The sequence below is a fragment of the Trematomus bernacchii genome, unplaced genomic scaffold (genome assembly GCF_902827165.1).
Source record: "Trematomus bernacchii unplaced genomic scaffold, fTreBer1.1, whole genome shotgun sequence".
Classification (NCBI taxonomy): Eukaryota; Metazoa; Chordata; class Actinopteri; order Perciformes; family Nototheniidae; genus Trematomus; species Trematomus bernacchii.
Window position 1 is genome coordinate 4,112,660 of NW_022987593.1, and position 16,710 is coordinate 4,129,369.

The 16,710-nt window shown below is 38.6% G+C and overlaps 1 protein-coding gene and 1 long non-coding RNA gene across 2 annotated transcripts in view; both read left to right on the forward strand.

Annotated features, from left to right (window-relative positions):
• LOC117481929 (C-type lectin domain family 4 member M-like) overlaps positions 1 to 16,420 on the forward strand; it is a 115,452-nt gene extending 99,032 nt beyond the window's left edge. Inside the window, exons 21-23 of the mRNA XM_034129866.1 lie at positions 15,226 to 15,350; positions 15,604 to 15,704; positions 15,981 to 16,420. Of these exons, the coding sequence (XP_033985757.1) occupies positions 15,226 to 15,350; positions 15,604 to 15,704; positions 15,981 to 16,128 (374 nt within the window). The 3' untranslated portion in view covers positions 16,129 to 16,420. The remainder of the gene's footprint in view (positions 1 to 15,225; positions 15,351 to 15,603; positions 15,705 to 15,980) is intronic.
• Positions 12,083 to 14,481, forward strand: LOC117482273. Its single transcript, XR_004555852.1, has 3 exons — positions 12,083 to 13,049; positions 13,990 to 14,058; positions 14,459 to 14,481. It is a non-coding gene; the product is annotated as an uncharacterized LOC117482273 (long non-coding RNA).
• Positions 16,421 to 16,710: the final 290 nt, after the last annotated feature.

Genomic DNA, 16,710 nt, shown 5'->3' on the forward strand with positions numbered 1-16,710 from the left:
GATATAGGTCCACTTTAAAGGGCCCATGTCATGGCCATTTCCACTGATCATAATTACATTGTTGAGGTATACTAAAATAGATTTATACTGTGCAATTTTCCAAACTCACATTGGTTTCGCATACAGCATCTCTGTCAAGCATGTGTATTCAGCAGTATTCACTTTCTCCACTAAACGACTCGTTGGAGCTCTTGCCCCCCCCCTCCCTGTGAGCCTAGTGTGCTCCGATTGGTCAGCTCGGCCACTCTGTTCTGATTAGTCAACCACCAGAGAGGCTCCGCCCGCTTTTTTCGGGGAACATCAGTGTTCCAGGCGTCGGTACAGCTGATATTTTATACTAACTAACCGAACTGAACCTACAACTGTTGTTATAGAAGAGTGTGACGGCCCCAGGGCCTTTGTGCAGGTGTGTTGCAGGGCTTACGGTGGGGTGGAGCTGAAGAGGGTAATCAGCGCGATCACGGACACTTCCGTAGCCGGTGCTATTAATCCCAGCGGCCCGGAGTCTCTCTCCAAAGCGGCTGCAGAAGGACGAACTGAGCGACCCTCTCCCCTCGACCACCTATCTCTGCATTTACCACAATAAATGTGCCGTGGTTTTGTAAACTTGTGTATGTCTCCTTGCCTTTCCGTTGTGGCCTACGAGCCAACATAACAAAGAGTAAGTTATTTTTACCTGTAATAAACTACTACTGTTTGATGAGAAATCAAATCATGGTTTGCTAATATATGAATTCAGGGAAGAAAGGATAGGCCTACTAAGTATTTCCATTAAACTTTATTTTTAGAAATGTACAAAATGAACATAAATATACATATATACACACGGTATATCATCCATTCCTCCTCCTCTTGCCTGCGCACAGCCGGTGCGGTGCGGTGCCTTTTAGCACGTCCCGTCCCCGTCATGGATTGTCCGCCAGGATCTGGCTGGACGAAATCAAATGCAAATCACAAAATATTAGAGAAACTTAGTTGTTTTAGATTCGTTAGTAGTAGTTGTGTAATGAACAGCTTGCCTGCTAATATGCTAACCTAGCTTTGTTTACCTTGGTAGCTAACACGATATGAACGTTAGCTTGGAGGAAAGGCAACTATAATGCAGTGTAATAAAACTACTATGAACAAAAGCTAGTGGTTCATATTAGGCTAGCAATAACGTGTTTATAATTGCAATCGTATACGGGTATTCTGCTACCATACAATGTAACTTGCATGAATACATTGTTTTGCGCTAGCATACAGCTAGCCTCGTTAGCTACATGCAGTATATGTACGGTCACAATGTACGGTAAACCGGAGTATACTGTATGAGTATTCCGTGTGTGTGACTGCAGACATTCTCCTGCCATGACAAACATGTAAGGCCATCTGCTGACATTGTAGTTGATATATTTAAACGCTAGCAACGTAGCATCACAAAAATGTTTTTCCGACCAAATCTAGCTCTAGCTCCGTGTGTTAGATCGGTTGCACACACGCTACGCCAGCTATAATGTAATTACGTTTCGCGACTGACCGCACGGCAGTATACTGTCAATAGGTATTTTGTGTGTGAATGCAGACATTCTCCTGCTATGAGATACATGTATGCAAGGCCATCTGCTGATATTAGAGTTGATATATGGAAACTCTAGCAACTTAGTTAGCACAGTTAGCACTGTGTCAATGGCTTAGCAGTCCAACACAGTTTACACATTTAAACAGTCTTGTTTGATAAATACACAAATAACAATGCAAACTTACAGGTTGTATACCCGGATCTTCCCCTGCTCCAAACGGTCCAAACAAGCTGTGCATATCCGGCCTCAAACTGGGCAATGTTTTGGAAGCTTTCGTCTGTGAAATGCCGGTTCTTCGAACCTCTGGAGGAGGAACACGCCGCTGCTGGTGTGGCCATAGCTCTTCGGGATTGGTCCATTTCGTTCCGGGTACCGCATGACATCAGGCGGTACCCGGAAGAATCAAATGGGCAGTGACGTATCTCCAACGAGGCGTTTTGGGGAGGTATTTTCTGTGTTAGAGTTTTACTCGCTACAGGGTGTACTTTGAGGGTTTTGACTCTGCACACCGTTTACATGCATAAAAACCTTCATAACAAGGGGACGGGTAATAACCGGAAAAGCATGACATGGGAGCTTTAAGTGAAAACACCCACGCCATTTATTTATACATCCAGCAGGTGGCAGTAAAACACTTCAGCCCTCTAAATAATACCTGGACTTTGACTATGTGCAGTGCAGCATTAATGACATCCAACACAAACAATAGTGAACCATAAACTGCAGCACTTTCTCAATAATGTAATTTAATTTCTTTATTTTATCTCCAATAAATAATCTAATGGTGGGAACTTGTAATTTGATGCACTGTATTAAAAAAGAAGCTGTGTTAATCATTTTACCGTCACCGTGCAGTAGACACCCATATGTGATTGTGTTACATAACACCTCTTGTATAACTCAAATGGAAACTGTGGTAATGTTTGTGTTACTTGTTTTTTAAAAGGAGGCATTTTCAACAAAATACAGCATTAAATAATGGAAAAAACTCTTACACAAAGATGCTGTTTTATCAGGGATGAACTCATGATTATGAGGTCTAATGTATAAGAAATGTAAGCAGTGTAAAATATTACTTCATTTGTGGTTTTGCAATAACATTTATCAAAAAAGATTCCCACTTGTTGTTCAAGATATTAAGGGTTTTATTCACCTTTTATTGTTATCGGCTAATATGTTGAAATTATTTCCAACAAATTAGACATTTATAACAAGGCTTGTAAATTGTTATGCTTGGTTTTAACAAAACTTTCAAGGTGAGTGACAAATGGCAAAGGAAAGACATTACAGTAAATGTAAATTGAAACAAGTTTGTCCTGTTCATAATGACCTTTTAAACTTGCCTCCTAATGTGATTTCAAACTAAGTAATGGGAGAAAAGTGCACATGCTAATATCCTCTTTGTGTTAGCAGCCCTAAACTGAAACTCTGCACAGAAACACTATCTGGGTAAAAAAAGGGGAAGTTGCACAAGAAACAATTTGAATGTTGTTCCCCATCGCTTACATAGAATGCATTATAAGAAGAAAGAGCCTGTATTAACAGGAATGATGACTGCAGTAAAACATTTATTTCGAAATAGGTCTGCATATTAGCATGAGTTTTTTGTATCAAATAAGGAAGTCATGAATTGTGTATTTTATGTTGGTTACATAAAGATACAAACTCAGAACATCAGGAAACAGGCGGGGCTAGTCAGTTAGCATGCTAATTTCCGTAGATATCTCTGCAACACAACACATAGACGTCTTTGAAGACACGTAAACACTTTAGGCTATTCGCATTCCACGTTCTCTTTTTTTACGTTTTAATGATAAATGATGGCTTATCTTACACATTTAAGAAGAGGAAATGAAACAGATGTTGTTGAAAACGCCTTGGCTGTTTGTTTTGTGGCTGTTGTTCAAATCGTGTTTTCTTTGTGTCACTTCAGTGTTTTACCTGAGAAAGTACACCTTTATTTCTTTCATATACACCACCAATGTAGTATACCTTATACCCCTTCCGATCAAAAACCTGATTATTGCAGTAGTTTCATCTTAATACTTACCGAGGTTGATTCTCTTCAACTTGTCTCTCTCCTCAGTCAGGGAGTTTTGCTGTGAAACTGTCATTTTCAATTTTGCCTCCAGATCTAAAACAGAATTCTCATTGTATATTATGTTAATCTATCAATGATAATGTATGGATCCATGTTTCCTTTTCTTATTCCAACACCATATCATGTTTTCAGGAAATTCATTCTGCTAAACTGTCCTGTTGAATGGAGAGGCTGTCATTATTTTTCAACAGAACCATATCAGTTATACAGGATATGTTAGGTTCAGTAACGTATATTTGTGAAGAAAATAAATATTGTGATCACCGTTATCAACAACAGCTGTATCATATCCTCTGTTTAAATGTGTAAGATAAGTAATTTAAATTTAAAACGTAAAAAAAATGAACTATCATTATCAACAGAATGTGAAGAGCTTACGATGTTGACGTAACTTCAAAAACATCTATATGTTGTTTTGCAGAGATAAGCATGCTAACTGACTAGCCGCTGCACGTCGTTCAGCATGCATGTGTCTTGATGTTCTGAGTTTGTATCTTTATAGTTTATAATAATAATAATAATAATTCATTTATTTTATATAGGCGCCTTTCAAGGCTCTCAAGGTCGCCGTACAAACACACAAAAAACAAGATACACAATAGATAACACCAGCATAAGAAACATAAACAAGCCAATGCAGTATATAAATCAATCAAATAACCAAATAAATAAAAACAGAGGATGTGTGATGGATAATGATCAGGGTTTATATGCGAGTGTGAAGAGATATGTTTTGAGGCGTGATTTGAAAATGGGGAGAGAGTCAGTATTGCGGATGTCAGATGGGAGGGAGTTCCAGAGGCGGGGTGCAGAGCGGCTGAAGGCTCTAGACCCCATGGTGGTTAAACGGAAGGGGGGTGCAGTGAGGTGGAGGGAAGCAGAAGACCTGAGTGTGCGGATGGGTGTGTTAATGTGCAGGAGGTCGGAGAGGTACAGAGGAGTGAGGTTATGGATGGCCTTAAAGGCGAGGAGCAGAATCTTAAAAACGATACGGGATTTGACGGGGAGCCAGTGAAGTTGCTGAAGAACAGGAGTGATGTGGTTAATGGAGGGGGTTCTGGTGAGGGAAGTGACCAGGGTGTGAACAAGAATGGCGGTGGTCTAGGGTTAAGGGACGGGTGGAGGCGGTTGATGTTGATGGTTATTGCACCTATTGTAGGTTGCTTTGGATAAAAGCCTCAGATAAATTAAATAATATTTTGTTACCTAATGTGATATTCAGTACCGATTTGGTACGATATACCCAACCCTCTCTCTTCAGTCTGCGTACAAATGACACCACTTTACACATTGGAAATGCGTGCAATAGATACGCAGAAGTCCGATTTTGCGTGCATATGATACGCTAACCATTCCCATTGAGTTCTGAGGCCGAGTTTTGCGTGCATATGATACGCCACGTTTCGTGCCTGCACCACTTATTTTTGTCCGGTCGGGTCTTGGTAGACCGGAAGCTGTGTGGTTCATAAAAACATGTTCTTACTCAATACCAAGCCACGATTATTGTTTTTATTTTAAATCGTATAATGTCGGACTTTTTTTGCCGTCTGTGAGGAAAAGAAATGGGGCTCAGAGTCTCAGAAAAATGAAATCAGCTGTGCACCGTTATGGCGTAAATACAGCCTATCTACCAATTGGATCAAATATAAAAGTCAGCCGAATTAGTGTTGATACTGCAAGGAGACGTATTGTGTGAAAAGAAATGTAAGATGTTGTTTAATTGCTTATATATTTAAGATCCACGTCAAGTTTTCAGTTTTGGCGGCAGTTCCTGTTTGTCTAGAAGTCTTGTCATTAGGGCTCTCTAAATAGAGTTAACATCGGCAGATATGTAATATTTAATGCCGCCGAAACGTGTATTACAATGCCGTTATGTGATGACTTTCAAAGAGAAAAGCAAGCACACTCGGAATAATGTATTATTTAATTTTTTTATACAGTCTATGGTTGCTACAGAGGATTGTGGGTAATGTCCATCAAACTTCCGGGTTCCTCCATGGGATCTTATTTCGGAAAAAGTATGCATTGAAGTCAATGGCGAGAGAAAGATTATCTTTCGATCCCGTTTGAATTGTGCCATGAATTACACATATGATGTTTGTCAATCTTAAATAATAATTTCCATGTCAAAAAAGTCACAGTTTGTCGTAAAACTGTTGAAATATAAGACTATGAAATGTGTGTGTATGTATAGCTCTCAACATGCCCAGACTTGTAGTGATTTTCACCTCTTTTAATACTTTTAATACCACATTACGTCACACGTTTGATGCGCGCCCGTGATTGAACATCTCTTTATTTAAAAAATACGGGGAATACGGATCTCGGGGTCTCCCTGCTCCCTGTGCGACGCGTCATATGATGTCACATGTTTGGCATGTCTCGATTGAATATGCTTTATTTAAAACAAAAACAAGGACAATAAACAAAGCAGTCTTCACAACGGCCGGACAAAATACTTTGAGCCGCCCTATAGCCAAAGCCCGAGACACTGTTTAAAGCATAATAAAGACAATATATAGAGAGCATAATGTTTTTAATGCAATGCAGTCTCGCTTCAGCAGAGAATGGCCCGCGGCGGACAGCCTATGGACCGCGGCGGACAGCCTATGGACATCCCGGAAAGTTGAAAATGTACGCTAAGGGCCGCCCCCCTTGCGTTGGAAAAAGCCGACACAGGGGACTTGACATAACGTCAACATAAGCCGCGTTCACACCGGAGTACTTTCACCGTACTTTTCGCGTTTTAGTTCCGTGAGTCGCGTTCACACCAAAAATCGTACTTAATCTCGGGTACTTTTACCCCCATTTTTAGAGCCAACTCAGAGAGCGTACTTTTCTGTGGGTGAAAAGTTCTCCAAAAGTGCCCCAGTGCTGATTGGCTGGGCGAATTGCAAACCACGCCCGTACAACTCTGAAAATGTTGTGTAGAGCCGCCATTGTTTTTCCTCGCTACAAAAACACAACGCTCCGTGCGTTGTGTTTGTTTTTGAAAGCAGTTATGGCAAGCATCAAGAAATGATGAGGAGGTGTCGGCGCTTCTGGAGATCTACGCAGAGGACGCGACCCAGGGAATGCACTGAAGCCAGTTCAGTAGCTTTCACTCGACCTGGGAATGTGCACAGCCCCACGGCACACCGGCTAAAAATAAAGAAACTCGGGCAGGACTACAAACGGCGGATTCAGTGGCCAACGATGACGACGAAGGTAAAATCAACTACATGCACTGGGGTTTTAATCTGCACAATAATGGTCTCAGATGTACTTTTATTTGCTCAGTAGATCAAGCTAGCCATGCTAGCCATAATAGGCTAACACCGGCCCCGAGCACACAGTACACACACACTGTAACTTTGTCTTGAAAGAACGTTGCGCATCGAACTGATGTTCACAATCATGTTTATTTCATAATATTCATCATATTTTATGTTTAACTTGCCTCAACAACATTAAACAAAGTTCAAGCATACATGAAGCACTCTTCAAAAAGGAACAATCCTCCGTGTTTGAACCTCTTAAATCGCTGCATAGCCGATTTATTTGGACTGGATTATCCCAGAGGGTCTAAACATTCTTTATAACACAGTTTCAGATTTGTGAAACCTTAATTCTATTTGTGAAAATACAAAAAACACATTCCTAGTATGTTGTAAAACTACATGGCGACTAAACTTGTATATTGTATATTGCTTATTTCCCCTCTTAGGAAAGCGGACACGGGATGCGAATTTCTTTGACACCGCCCAGGCGTTGGAGGACCGGCGTGCCGTGGTGAATGAGTCGCTGCGTGGAGATCAGATGGTGCTGTTCACCAAGGCCCAGGAAACGGAGGACAAGATGCTCACCTCGATGGAGCGCCAGGCAGAAGTGTTCAAGCAGCAGATGGAGCGCCAGCAGCACCAGGATGAAGTGTGGGCGCTGCGCCATGAGGAAGCGTCGGCGCAGCGGCAGGATGAGCGACAAACTGCATTTAATAACAGTTTATTTGGTATAGTTTTTGTAAATACTGACACACGACACACAACGTTGCACTAAGGTGTGCATGCTGCTGAGAATATCCCTACACCTGGGACAGTTTATTTTATATTGTTATTACTGTTATGACTTTATTTTATATATAATGTTTACTGACATGTACAACTGACACTTTATTTACATTTAAAATTGTTCTATTTAATGTTATGTCTTGAGAGTGCAATAAAGAAAACCGACATGGCGATTAAGCTTATTTCTCCTGACACTTTATCTTTTGTGACCTGTGTAGCATCCTATACATCACATGTAAGTGATTATTCTGATACCATCATGTTTCATCGGTTATAAACTGGCAAAGCTTTATTTGTCATTTATTTATCATCAATGTTGCAACCTTGTGGGGGAATGGCAGGGGCACATACACAAATATGACAATTTATATCATTTTAAATATTATTTGACCTAAACTTTTAATTCCCCCCCATTTCACACAACACAACATGGAGTCCACTATGGGCCAAAACTAACATGTATGTTTGCATAGTGTTTATGGCAGACGGATGCAGTGGGTCTCAGGAAGATATATAATAAAGGTGGGTTTGCTGCTGAGACTCCCTACAGCTGGGAGTTTATTTTATATTGTTATTACTGTTATTATATAGTACAACTGACACTTTATTTTATATTGACAATGTTTACTGACATGTACAACTGACACTTTAGTTACATTTAAAATATTTCTATTTAATGTTATGTCTTGAGAGTGCAATAAAGAAAACCGACATGGCGATTAAACAGATCCTGTATCAGTTTTTCTTCTTCTCTTGTTTTGTAGCGGGTTGCAAACAACTTTAAGGTGCTTACCGCCACCTACTGTACTTGTAATCTTCCCTCAGGGAAAAGTACTCCCGGTGTGAACGCGATCTGTACTAAGTACCCTGGGGTTAAAAGCGCCAGGGCTCTTAGTGCCGGAACTAAGTACAGGAAAGTACTTGGTGTGAACGCGGCTATAGGCCGACCTGGGAGTGAGGATGTGTTGGTTTGTGCGCTGGGCGAATGCTAATGCTAATAATGCTAATGCTAAAATAGCGGCTCTACAAAACATTTCAGAGTTTTACGGGGCGTGGTTTGTAATTCGCCCAGCCAATCAGAACTGGGGCACTTTTTTCCCCCAGGAAAGTACCATCTCTCAGCAGGCACTAAAAATGGGGGTAAAAGTTCCCGGCACTCAGTACTCTTTTTGGTGTGAACGCGACATACTAACGGAACTAAACGCGAAAAGTACGGTGAAAAGTACTCCAGTGTGAACGTGGCTATTGTGGTTGTGATTGTGCGTTTTTCTCCCCACGACAAGGAATACATAGCAAGTTTTCGTAAGAAGGTGTGGATTGGACTCACTGATCGAGAGACAGAGGGCAGATGGAAGTGGGTCGATGGGAGCCCGCTGACCACAAGGTTCACTCATTATTTCACTTTTCTATTGTCAAGGTGAGCTCTGACAGACACTCGCTCTGCAGCTTTATGTCATACATTTTGTCCTTTAAAAGCTTATTTCATGTCAGATAACAAACCAGACATAGGATAGACATTTATTTTTCTATCTCTATCAATCTCAAAAAAGCATTTTGATTTGAGTTGATGTCAGGTTAAAATGTATTATTATGTTGTCTTTGGGGGTTTCAGCTACTGGTACACCGGTGAGCCAAATGGAAATTGGAAGATGGACGAAGACTGCGCAGAAATATTTCACGAAGATGTAAGAAACAGCTGGATAGATAGTTATTGCAGTGATACAAATCGATGGATATGTGAGAAGAGATTGGCATAACTCCACATCTAGTCCCACAAAACGATGATGAAAAAAACAGGAACAAGTTGCATTTCTCATTTTCAGCCTAAATTCAAATGTGGAGGTCCAGGTGGGCGAGGGGTTGGACTCTCATGTAGATATCTGGAGTCACGTCATGTCTCAGATTTAGGATTAATGTTAAAAACTGTAATTGCAATTCCTAAAAGTGTCTTTTCTCTGCTTTTGCAATTATAAAATCGGCTGCCTGCTTTTAGATTCTCTTATTCAAACTTGAAATCATGTCCTAATTTTGTGTCTTAGAGATGTACTAATTTTATTTTATATTCAAAATAAATTATTCATTCAAGTCATATGAGAAATGAATGTTGCACCATTTATTTTTAAATAAGACAGTCCTCTTGGTGAAGAGCAGTTCTCACAGTATAGAGGGAAGTGCTATTCTGTACCCTAACCACATCTTCTCCCTTCTGGGTAAACTATGCTTTCAATGTTCTCTTTTAGATAGTGGTATATTTGGAGTGCATGCAAACATCCGCTTGCAGACATTACTGGGTCTAGTATAATATAGTGTCTCTCATCGTAGAATCTTACGTTTATGTTATAAATAACCTGCAAGGGCCCAGAATCCCACTGCCATATGAAAGAATAAACCAACGAGTTTTGTACAAATGCTAATGTTTTATATTATAAAGGGGACATGACCCCAACAACACTCTGATATGATTCAGCAGATCTATATAAACTTACAGAAGCTTTAACCACCTTTGGTAGTAGCTTCACATTTTTGTATTTAAAAGAGAATTCAGAGTGTGTTGTAAAGAAGTAATGTCAGTACTTGTTGGCATACTACTGGATGATTATGTAAGTTAACTACAGAGGTTTATTTTACAGTGGACATTGGTGATAATGTCATTGTACATTTGGTCAAAGTCTTAAGTGATATTATGAAAAATTGTCAAACTAATAACTAAGTACAGAGATAACCAGTTATGGTGCAAATAAATAAGGGTAGAGTATAGTCATTCAGATAATAACAAATTAAAAAACATGAAATGTCTTTGCATTATGTGTCACTGATAAACAATAATGATGATTTGCTTTGGAATAAAAGAAAAAGTGTGAATTGTGAATACAAATCCAAATTACACAAGGTACACAAGAATCAATACGTCAAAGCTGCAGCAGAGGTTGTAACAGCAAGCGAGTTGTGAACATTAAGGAAGAAGAGAGACCATTTGACTTCAAACCAGGAAGAACAAGAGTGGTTTTGCAGTTTTAGGTGACGAAGGATAGTATTTATTATCATATGCATATGTCTGGTTAATGTTGCATGACGTTTATATTTATGTAAGTGCATGGCTGCGTTCGAGTCACTTTGCAATCTTGGCGCGGCTGCTTCTCTATCAACTTTCTGGCCTTTGCCATACGCGTCATTAACTATTATATCTGATGTGCTACACAGAGAGTTGTTGCTTTTTTTCATTTTACATGTATAGTGTAGTTAAAATATATAGCTTTTAATACAACACCACAATAAAGTACACATCACATAATTAATATAACACAATGCATCAATATGCATAGATATGCATCAACACAGATTATGATTTAGACTTACACAACTTTACAGCAACTTCAGAGTTTTTTAAACAAGCTCTTAAACACCTTAGCATTGAGCCGATTAAGCTTTGCATTCACTTAAGAGGCCATTGCTTATGGATTTTGATTGTCTTGCTTGTTTTTTTTATGAACAAAGTAAACAAACTAATATGATCGTTAATTACTTAATTAACATTATCAGTAATGACAAAGTAGAGTTCTCCTTCCTGGAGAATAAATATTTTTCAGGTACCCAAAGATCTGCACAGGTAACACATGGAGCAGCAGTCAAAGCATCAAATACTGAGTTGAGGAACAAAGGCAAATTATAGAAAATGAGGAAGAAGAGAGTGTGAAAGAGAAAAAGAAAAAGAAAGAGAGAGAGAGAGAGGTGTATGCTGAGAGAATCATGAAATAAAGGAAGATCAGTGCCCTTTAAAGAAGACACTTTGACAAACACCATCAGCACTCTGCAGAGGCTCAACTGATGAGATGGTTTCCCTTGAAGAAGAACTTGAGCTCTCCAATATATACGCAAACATTGAAGATGTTCCAGCCAGGAAAGCTGCATCCCGCCGCTCTGTTGAAGACTTCAAGGTGCCTGCTGCAGCGCCTGGTAAGACAGAAATCCTCGTCAAACAATTTAGAGCTGATTAGTTTACAATAACCTTATTTTCTAAAATTAATTTTAAATGTAAAGTTCATCATATATATATATATATATATATATATATATATATATATATATATATATATATACAGTATATATATATTATGATCTTTAAGTTTACATTTTTTTTTTTTTTTTCATATATATATATATTGCATGATAAATTAAAGACAAAATCAACATCTCAGTTTAAAGTGTAAGGTTTCTCAAACAGCCACTTGTGCAAGTCAGCCTCCATAAACCTCCGTGTGTGTGCATGTTTCTGGGTTCTACACACAGGAATGAAAATGTACAGACTGATTGTTGTGATTTTGGGACTCCTGTGTATCCTACAAGCTGCTCTCATCATTTACCTAAGTAAGTCTTCTTAATTTGTGCCTCTCACTTCTGTAGCCAGTGCAAGTGATAACCGTCCCTGTTTCAATTATAATTTGTGCAAGATATGACGATCACTTGTTCTGAATGCTTTAGAAAAAAGAAAATAACTGTGTATTAGGGTGTGCAATATGACCTTACATTTTAAATATAAAAAGTTATTTACACAACTCAGGGAAATTTTATTAATATTCATTTCAACAGTATGTGTGAATGTATTTTTAATTCATTGTATTGAACAATAATTGCTCTGAAATAATTATAATCAAAACCAGCTCGGTTAATTTGTTTTAAAGTGAATACTTTCTTCAGTTGATCCAATTATCATAGTTGGTAACCTCTCCACTGAAAATAACAGTTTCACAGCAAAACTCCCTGACTGAAGAGAGAGACCAGATGAAGAGAATTAAGGGTCGTGTCTTCCTATAGGCAGACTGTGCAGATGCATAGGGCCCCCGCGGCCACTAGGGGGTCCCCAAGCTGAAAGTTCAGGTTCAGCCCCCTCCTGTGTTCGGTGAAGCATTATATGCTTAAAAATAAAATGTAGGATATAAACACAATTAAACTGCAATGATAGCAAAGCTGTGGCTTGTGTTTTTTGGGGGAATAAAGTCAAAATCATCGTTGGGCTGTTACCCAATGAGTGACGTCTGAGGAAGATGAAAAATGTAAATTATACATTGTTGAGAAAATGCTGCATCTCTTGCACTTATTGACGTAGAGGAGCCTTATTGTTTACCTTTTTAATATAATTCTTTGTACGTTTCAATTGCTTGGTTTTCATGAAATTAGCCTGTTTTCCTCTTAAAGTGTAACAGATGGATGCATCTCCACAGATCATCTTAAAGGCTTCGGAATCCGCCCATTGTAGTTAAAAAACTGTAAAAACTAGGGCCCACAAACAGCATCTTGCATAAGGCCCCCACAAAGCTAGAAACAGCCCTTGAATCAACCTTGGTAAGTATTAAGATGAAACTACTGCAATAATCAGGGGTTTGATCTGAAGGGGTAAATCGTACTTAATCAGTACTAAATATCACATTAGGTAACAATATATCATATTTTATTTATCTGAGGCTTTTATCCGAAGCAACCTACAATAGGTGCAATAAACCATAAAGATACAAACATCAAGAAACATGCATATCAGTGAGCATGCTGACTGATGCTAATCTCTGTAAAAAAAAACTAATAGACGTCTTTGAAGTCACGTCCACACCGTAAGCGCTTCACATCCGGTTAATGTTAGTTCATTTTTTTTATGTTTTACATTTAAATTACTTATCTTACACATTTAAGAAGAGGAAATTATACATATGTTGTTGACAATGCCTTGGTTCTTTGATTAGTGGCTGTAGGAGGGTTCACAAATTAGATCTGGAGGCAAAATTGAAAATGACAGTATCACAGCAAAACTCCCTGACTGAGGAGAGAGACAAGTTGAAGAGAATAAAAAAACATTTTAATATGACTCAGGGAAAGGAATGAAACAATTGCCCTTTTCAAAGCGTGTACTTCTTTTTGTTTTTCCTTTTTTTTTACTTTAGGTTCTTCACATTCTGCTGATAATGACAGTTCATTAGTTTATGTTTCAATTATAAATTCTGGCTTATCTTACACATTTAAGAAGAGGAAATGAAACAACTGTTGTTGAAAACGCTTTGGCTCTTTGTTTTGTGGCTGTAAGAGGGAACACAATATTTTTTTCTTCACAAATATACTTAACTGAACTAAACATACAATATACCTTAATACTTATCTGGTCCATTCAACAGGATTGTTTGGCAGAAATAATTTCCTGTAAACATGATATGGTGTTAGATTAAGAAAAGGAAACAAAGACCCATACATTATCATTGATAGATGAACATAATAGACATTGGGAATTCTGTTTTAGATCTGGAGGCCAGTGGCAAAAACCTGACTGAGGAGAGAGATGACCTGAAGAGAACTGTGAAGGACTATGGTAGGTACAATGATAAGGTCAATTGTTAAAGTGAAATAGACACTTGAGCTTTTGACTCCTGTATTTTCTACAAGCTGCTCTCAATGTTTCCCTCTGTTTTGCTCTTTTAAAGTCTTAATTTGTGCCTCTCACTTCTGGTGCAAATGGTCAACACCCAGGTTTGAGTATCAAACTTTACAGTAGTTACCCTGATTGCTTTTGAGAAACATATCCCTGTACATCAGGGTATACATACAATAGGATCAGAAATACAAAATAAATATATTACTTTTTTTACTGAACTATAATTTGTGCTTTATTTTCAACAAAGCCAGCTCAGACATTAGTTTTTACACTCAATCATATGTTTATTTGGACACATAATCACATTTTGTTGGTAACCTCTTCACTAAAATTGAAGTTTCAGAGCAAAACTCCCTGACTGAAGAGCGAGACAACTTGAAGAGAATCAACCTTGGTAAGTATTGTGATGAAAGATAAGATAAGATAAGATAAGACTTTATTAATCCCGAAGGAAATTGTTGTGCCAGAGTTACAAAAATACAATAAACACAGCAGCATAATAGTAAAACTGTACACTTAAAAGTGCAGTAAAAAGAGCAATTAAATATCTACAGGAAACATGAAACATAGACGGTCACATAATTAATGTAATTATTACCAGTATATAGTAGTGCAAAAACTACTGCAATAATCAGGGGTTTGTTCTGAAGGGGAATATCGTACCTAATCGGAACTGAATATCACATTAGGTAACAAAATATTATTTAATTTATCTGAGGCTTTTATCCAAAGCAACCTACAATAGGTGCAATAAACTATAAAGATACAAACTCAGAACATCAAGAAACATGCATGCTGACCGACGTCAGCATGCATCAGCAAAGTTCCCTAAAAGCTTTTTTTTCAGTATTAAAAGGAAACAAACATCACAATAGAATTTCTGTTTCAGATATGGTGGCAACTAACAAAAACCTGGCTAAGGAAAGAGACGATCTGGGGAGGACTCTGAGAGCCGGGGGTAAGTCTGATAATGAAATCAATTTCGGTGGGCCTTTATGTCATACGGTAGATACCACCTTAGTACTTTACTTAGTAGATTAAGCATCTGGTAATTTATGTATAAATGTTTTATCGTTCGTTCTGTTTTCCACTATTCTTATCAAGGATGGAAGTACTTCAGCGGTAGTCTCTATACCATTTCTTCTATCAATAAAAACTGGCAAGCGAGTAGGGATGACTGTCTTCAAAAAGGGGCAGATCTGGTGATTGTCAACAGCCAAGAAGAACAGGTGAGTGTGTGTGTGTGTGTGTGTGTGTGTGTGTGTGTGTGTGTGTGTGTGTGTGTGTGTGTGTGTGTGTGTGTGTGTGTGTGTGTGTGCGTGCGTGCGTGCGCGTGCGTGCGTGCGTGCGTGCCTGTCTGTGTGCGTGCGTGTGTGTGTGTGTGTGTGTGTATGTTTGGTTTGTGTGTGTCACAGAAGTGGTTGATAGCATGTCACGGTTTATATAGTGGTTGTGATTGTGCGTTTTTCTCTCCACAACAAGAAATACATAACAAGTTTTGGTGAGCGCGTGTGGATCGGACTCACTGATCGAGCGACAGAGGGCAGATGGAAGTGGGTCGATGGGACTCCGCTGACCACAAGGTTCACTCATTATTTCACTTTTCTATTGTCAAGGTGAGCTGTGACAGACACTCGCTCTGCAGCTTCGGAGAAATTATTTGTATATTAGTATCCTATCTACCTCTCTGAACACAACTACATTTTGGGATGTCCTTTAAAAGCTTATTTCATGTCAGAAAACAAACCAGACATAGGATAGACATTTATTATTCTATCTCTATCAATCTCAATAAAGCATTTTTATTTGAGTTGATGTCAGGTTGAAATGTATTATTATTTTTCCTTTGGGGGTTTCAGCTACTGGTACCGAGGTGAGCCAAATGGAAATTCGAAGCTGGACGAAGACTGCGCACAAATATTTCCCGCAAATGTAGGAGAAGGCTGGCTAGATTACCATTGCAGTTATACTACAAATCGATGGATATGTGAGAAGAGATTGCCATAACTCCACATCTATGCACACAAAACGATGAGGAAAAAAAACAGGAAAAAGTTGCATTTCTCATTTTCAGCCTAAATTAAAATGTGGAGGTCCAGGTGGGGGAGGGGTTGGACTCTCACGTAGATATCTGGAGTCACGTCGTATCTCATATTGGGAGACGACGTGACTCCCAATATGAGAGAAGGGGAAGGTGTTTGACTATGTGTATATGTGTGAGTATGTAGGTGTGTATATGTATGTGTGCATATATGTATATCAGTGTAGGTATGTGTGTGTATGTATATGTGTATATGTATATATGTCAATCAACAGGTAAAGCAGATTAATAATAATAATAACAATAATAATGAATAATAATGATACTTATTGCAGATTATAGATTATAAATAAATAATTTAGGGACAAGGGGGTGAGATTAAATAAATTATACTTCTTCTCACTCCTTTTCGAACACTAGATGTGGCACTGTTTATGTTGCTAATGCTGTTGCTGTTGTTGTAAATGTCATTTTTTGTTTTGATTTCTCTTACATGACTATGCACTGCAACATTTGTTTTGTTTTGTAATTATTTATTTTACTTGTTC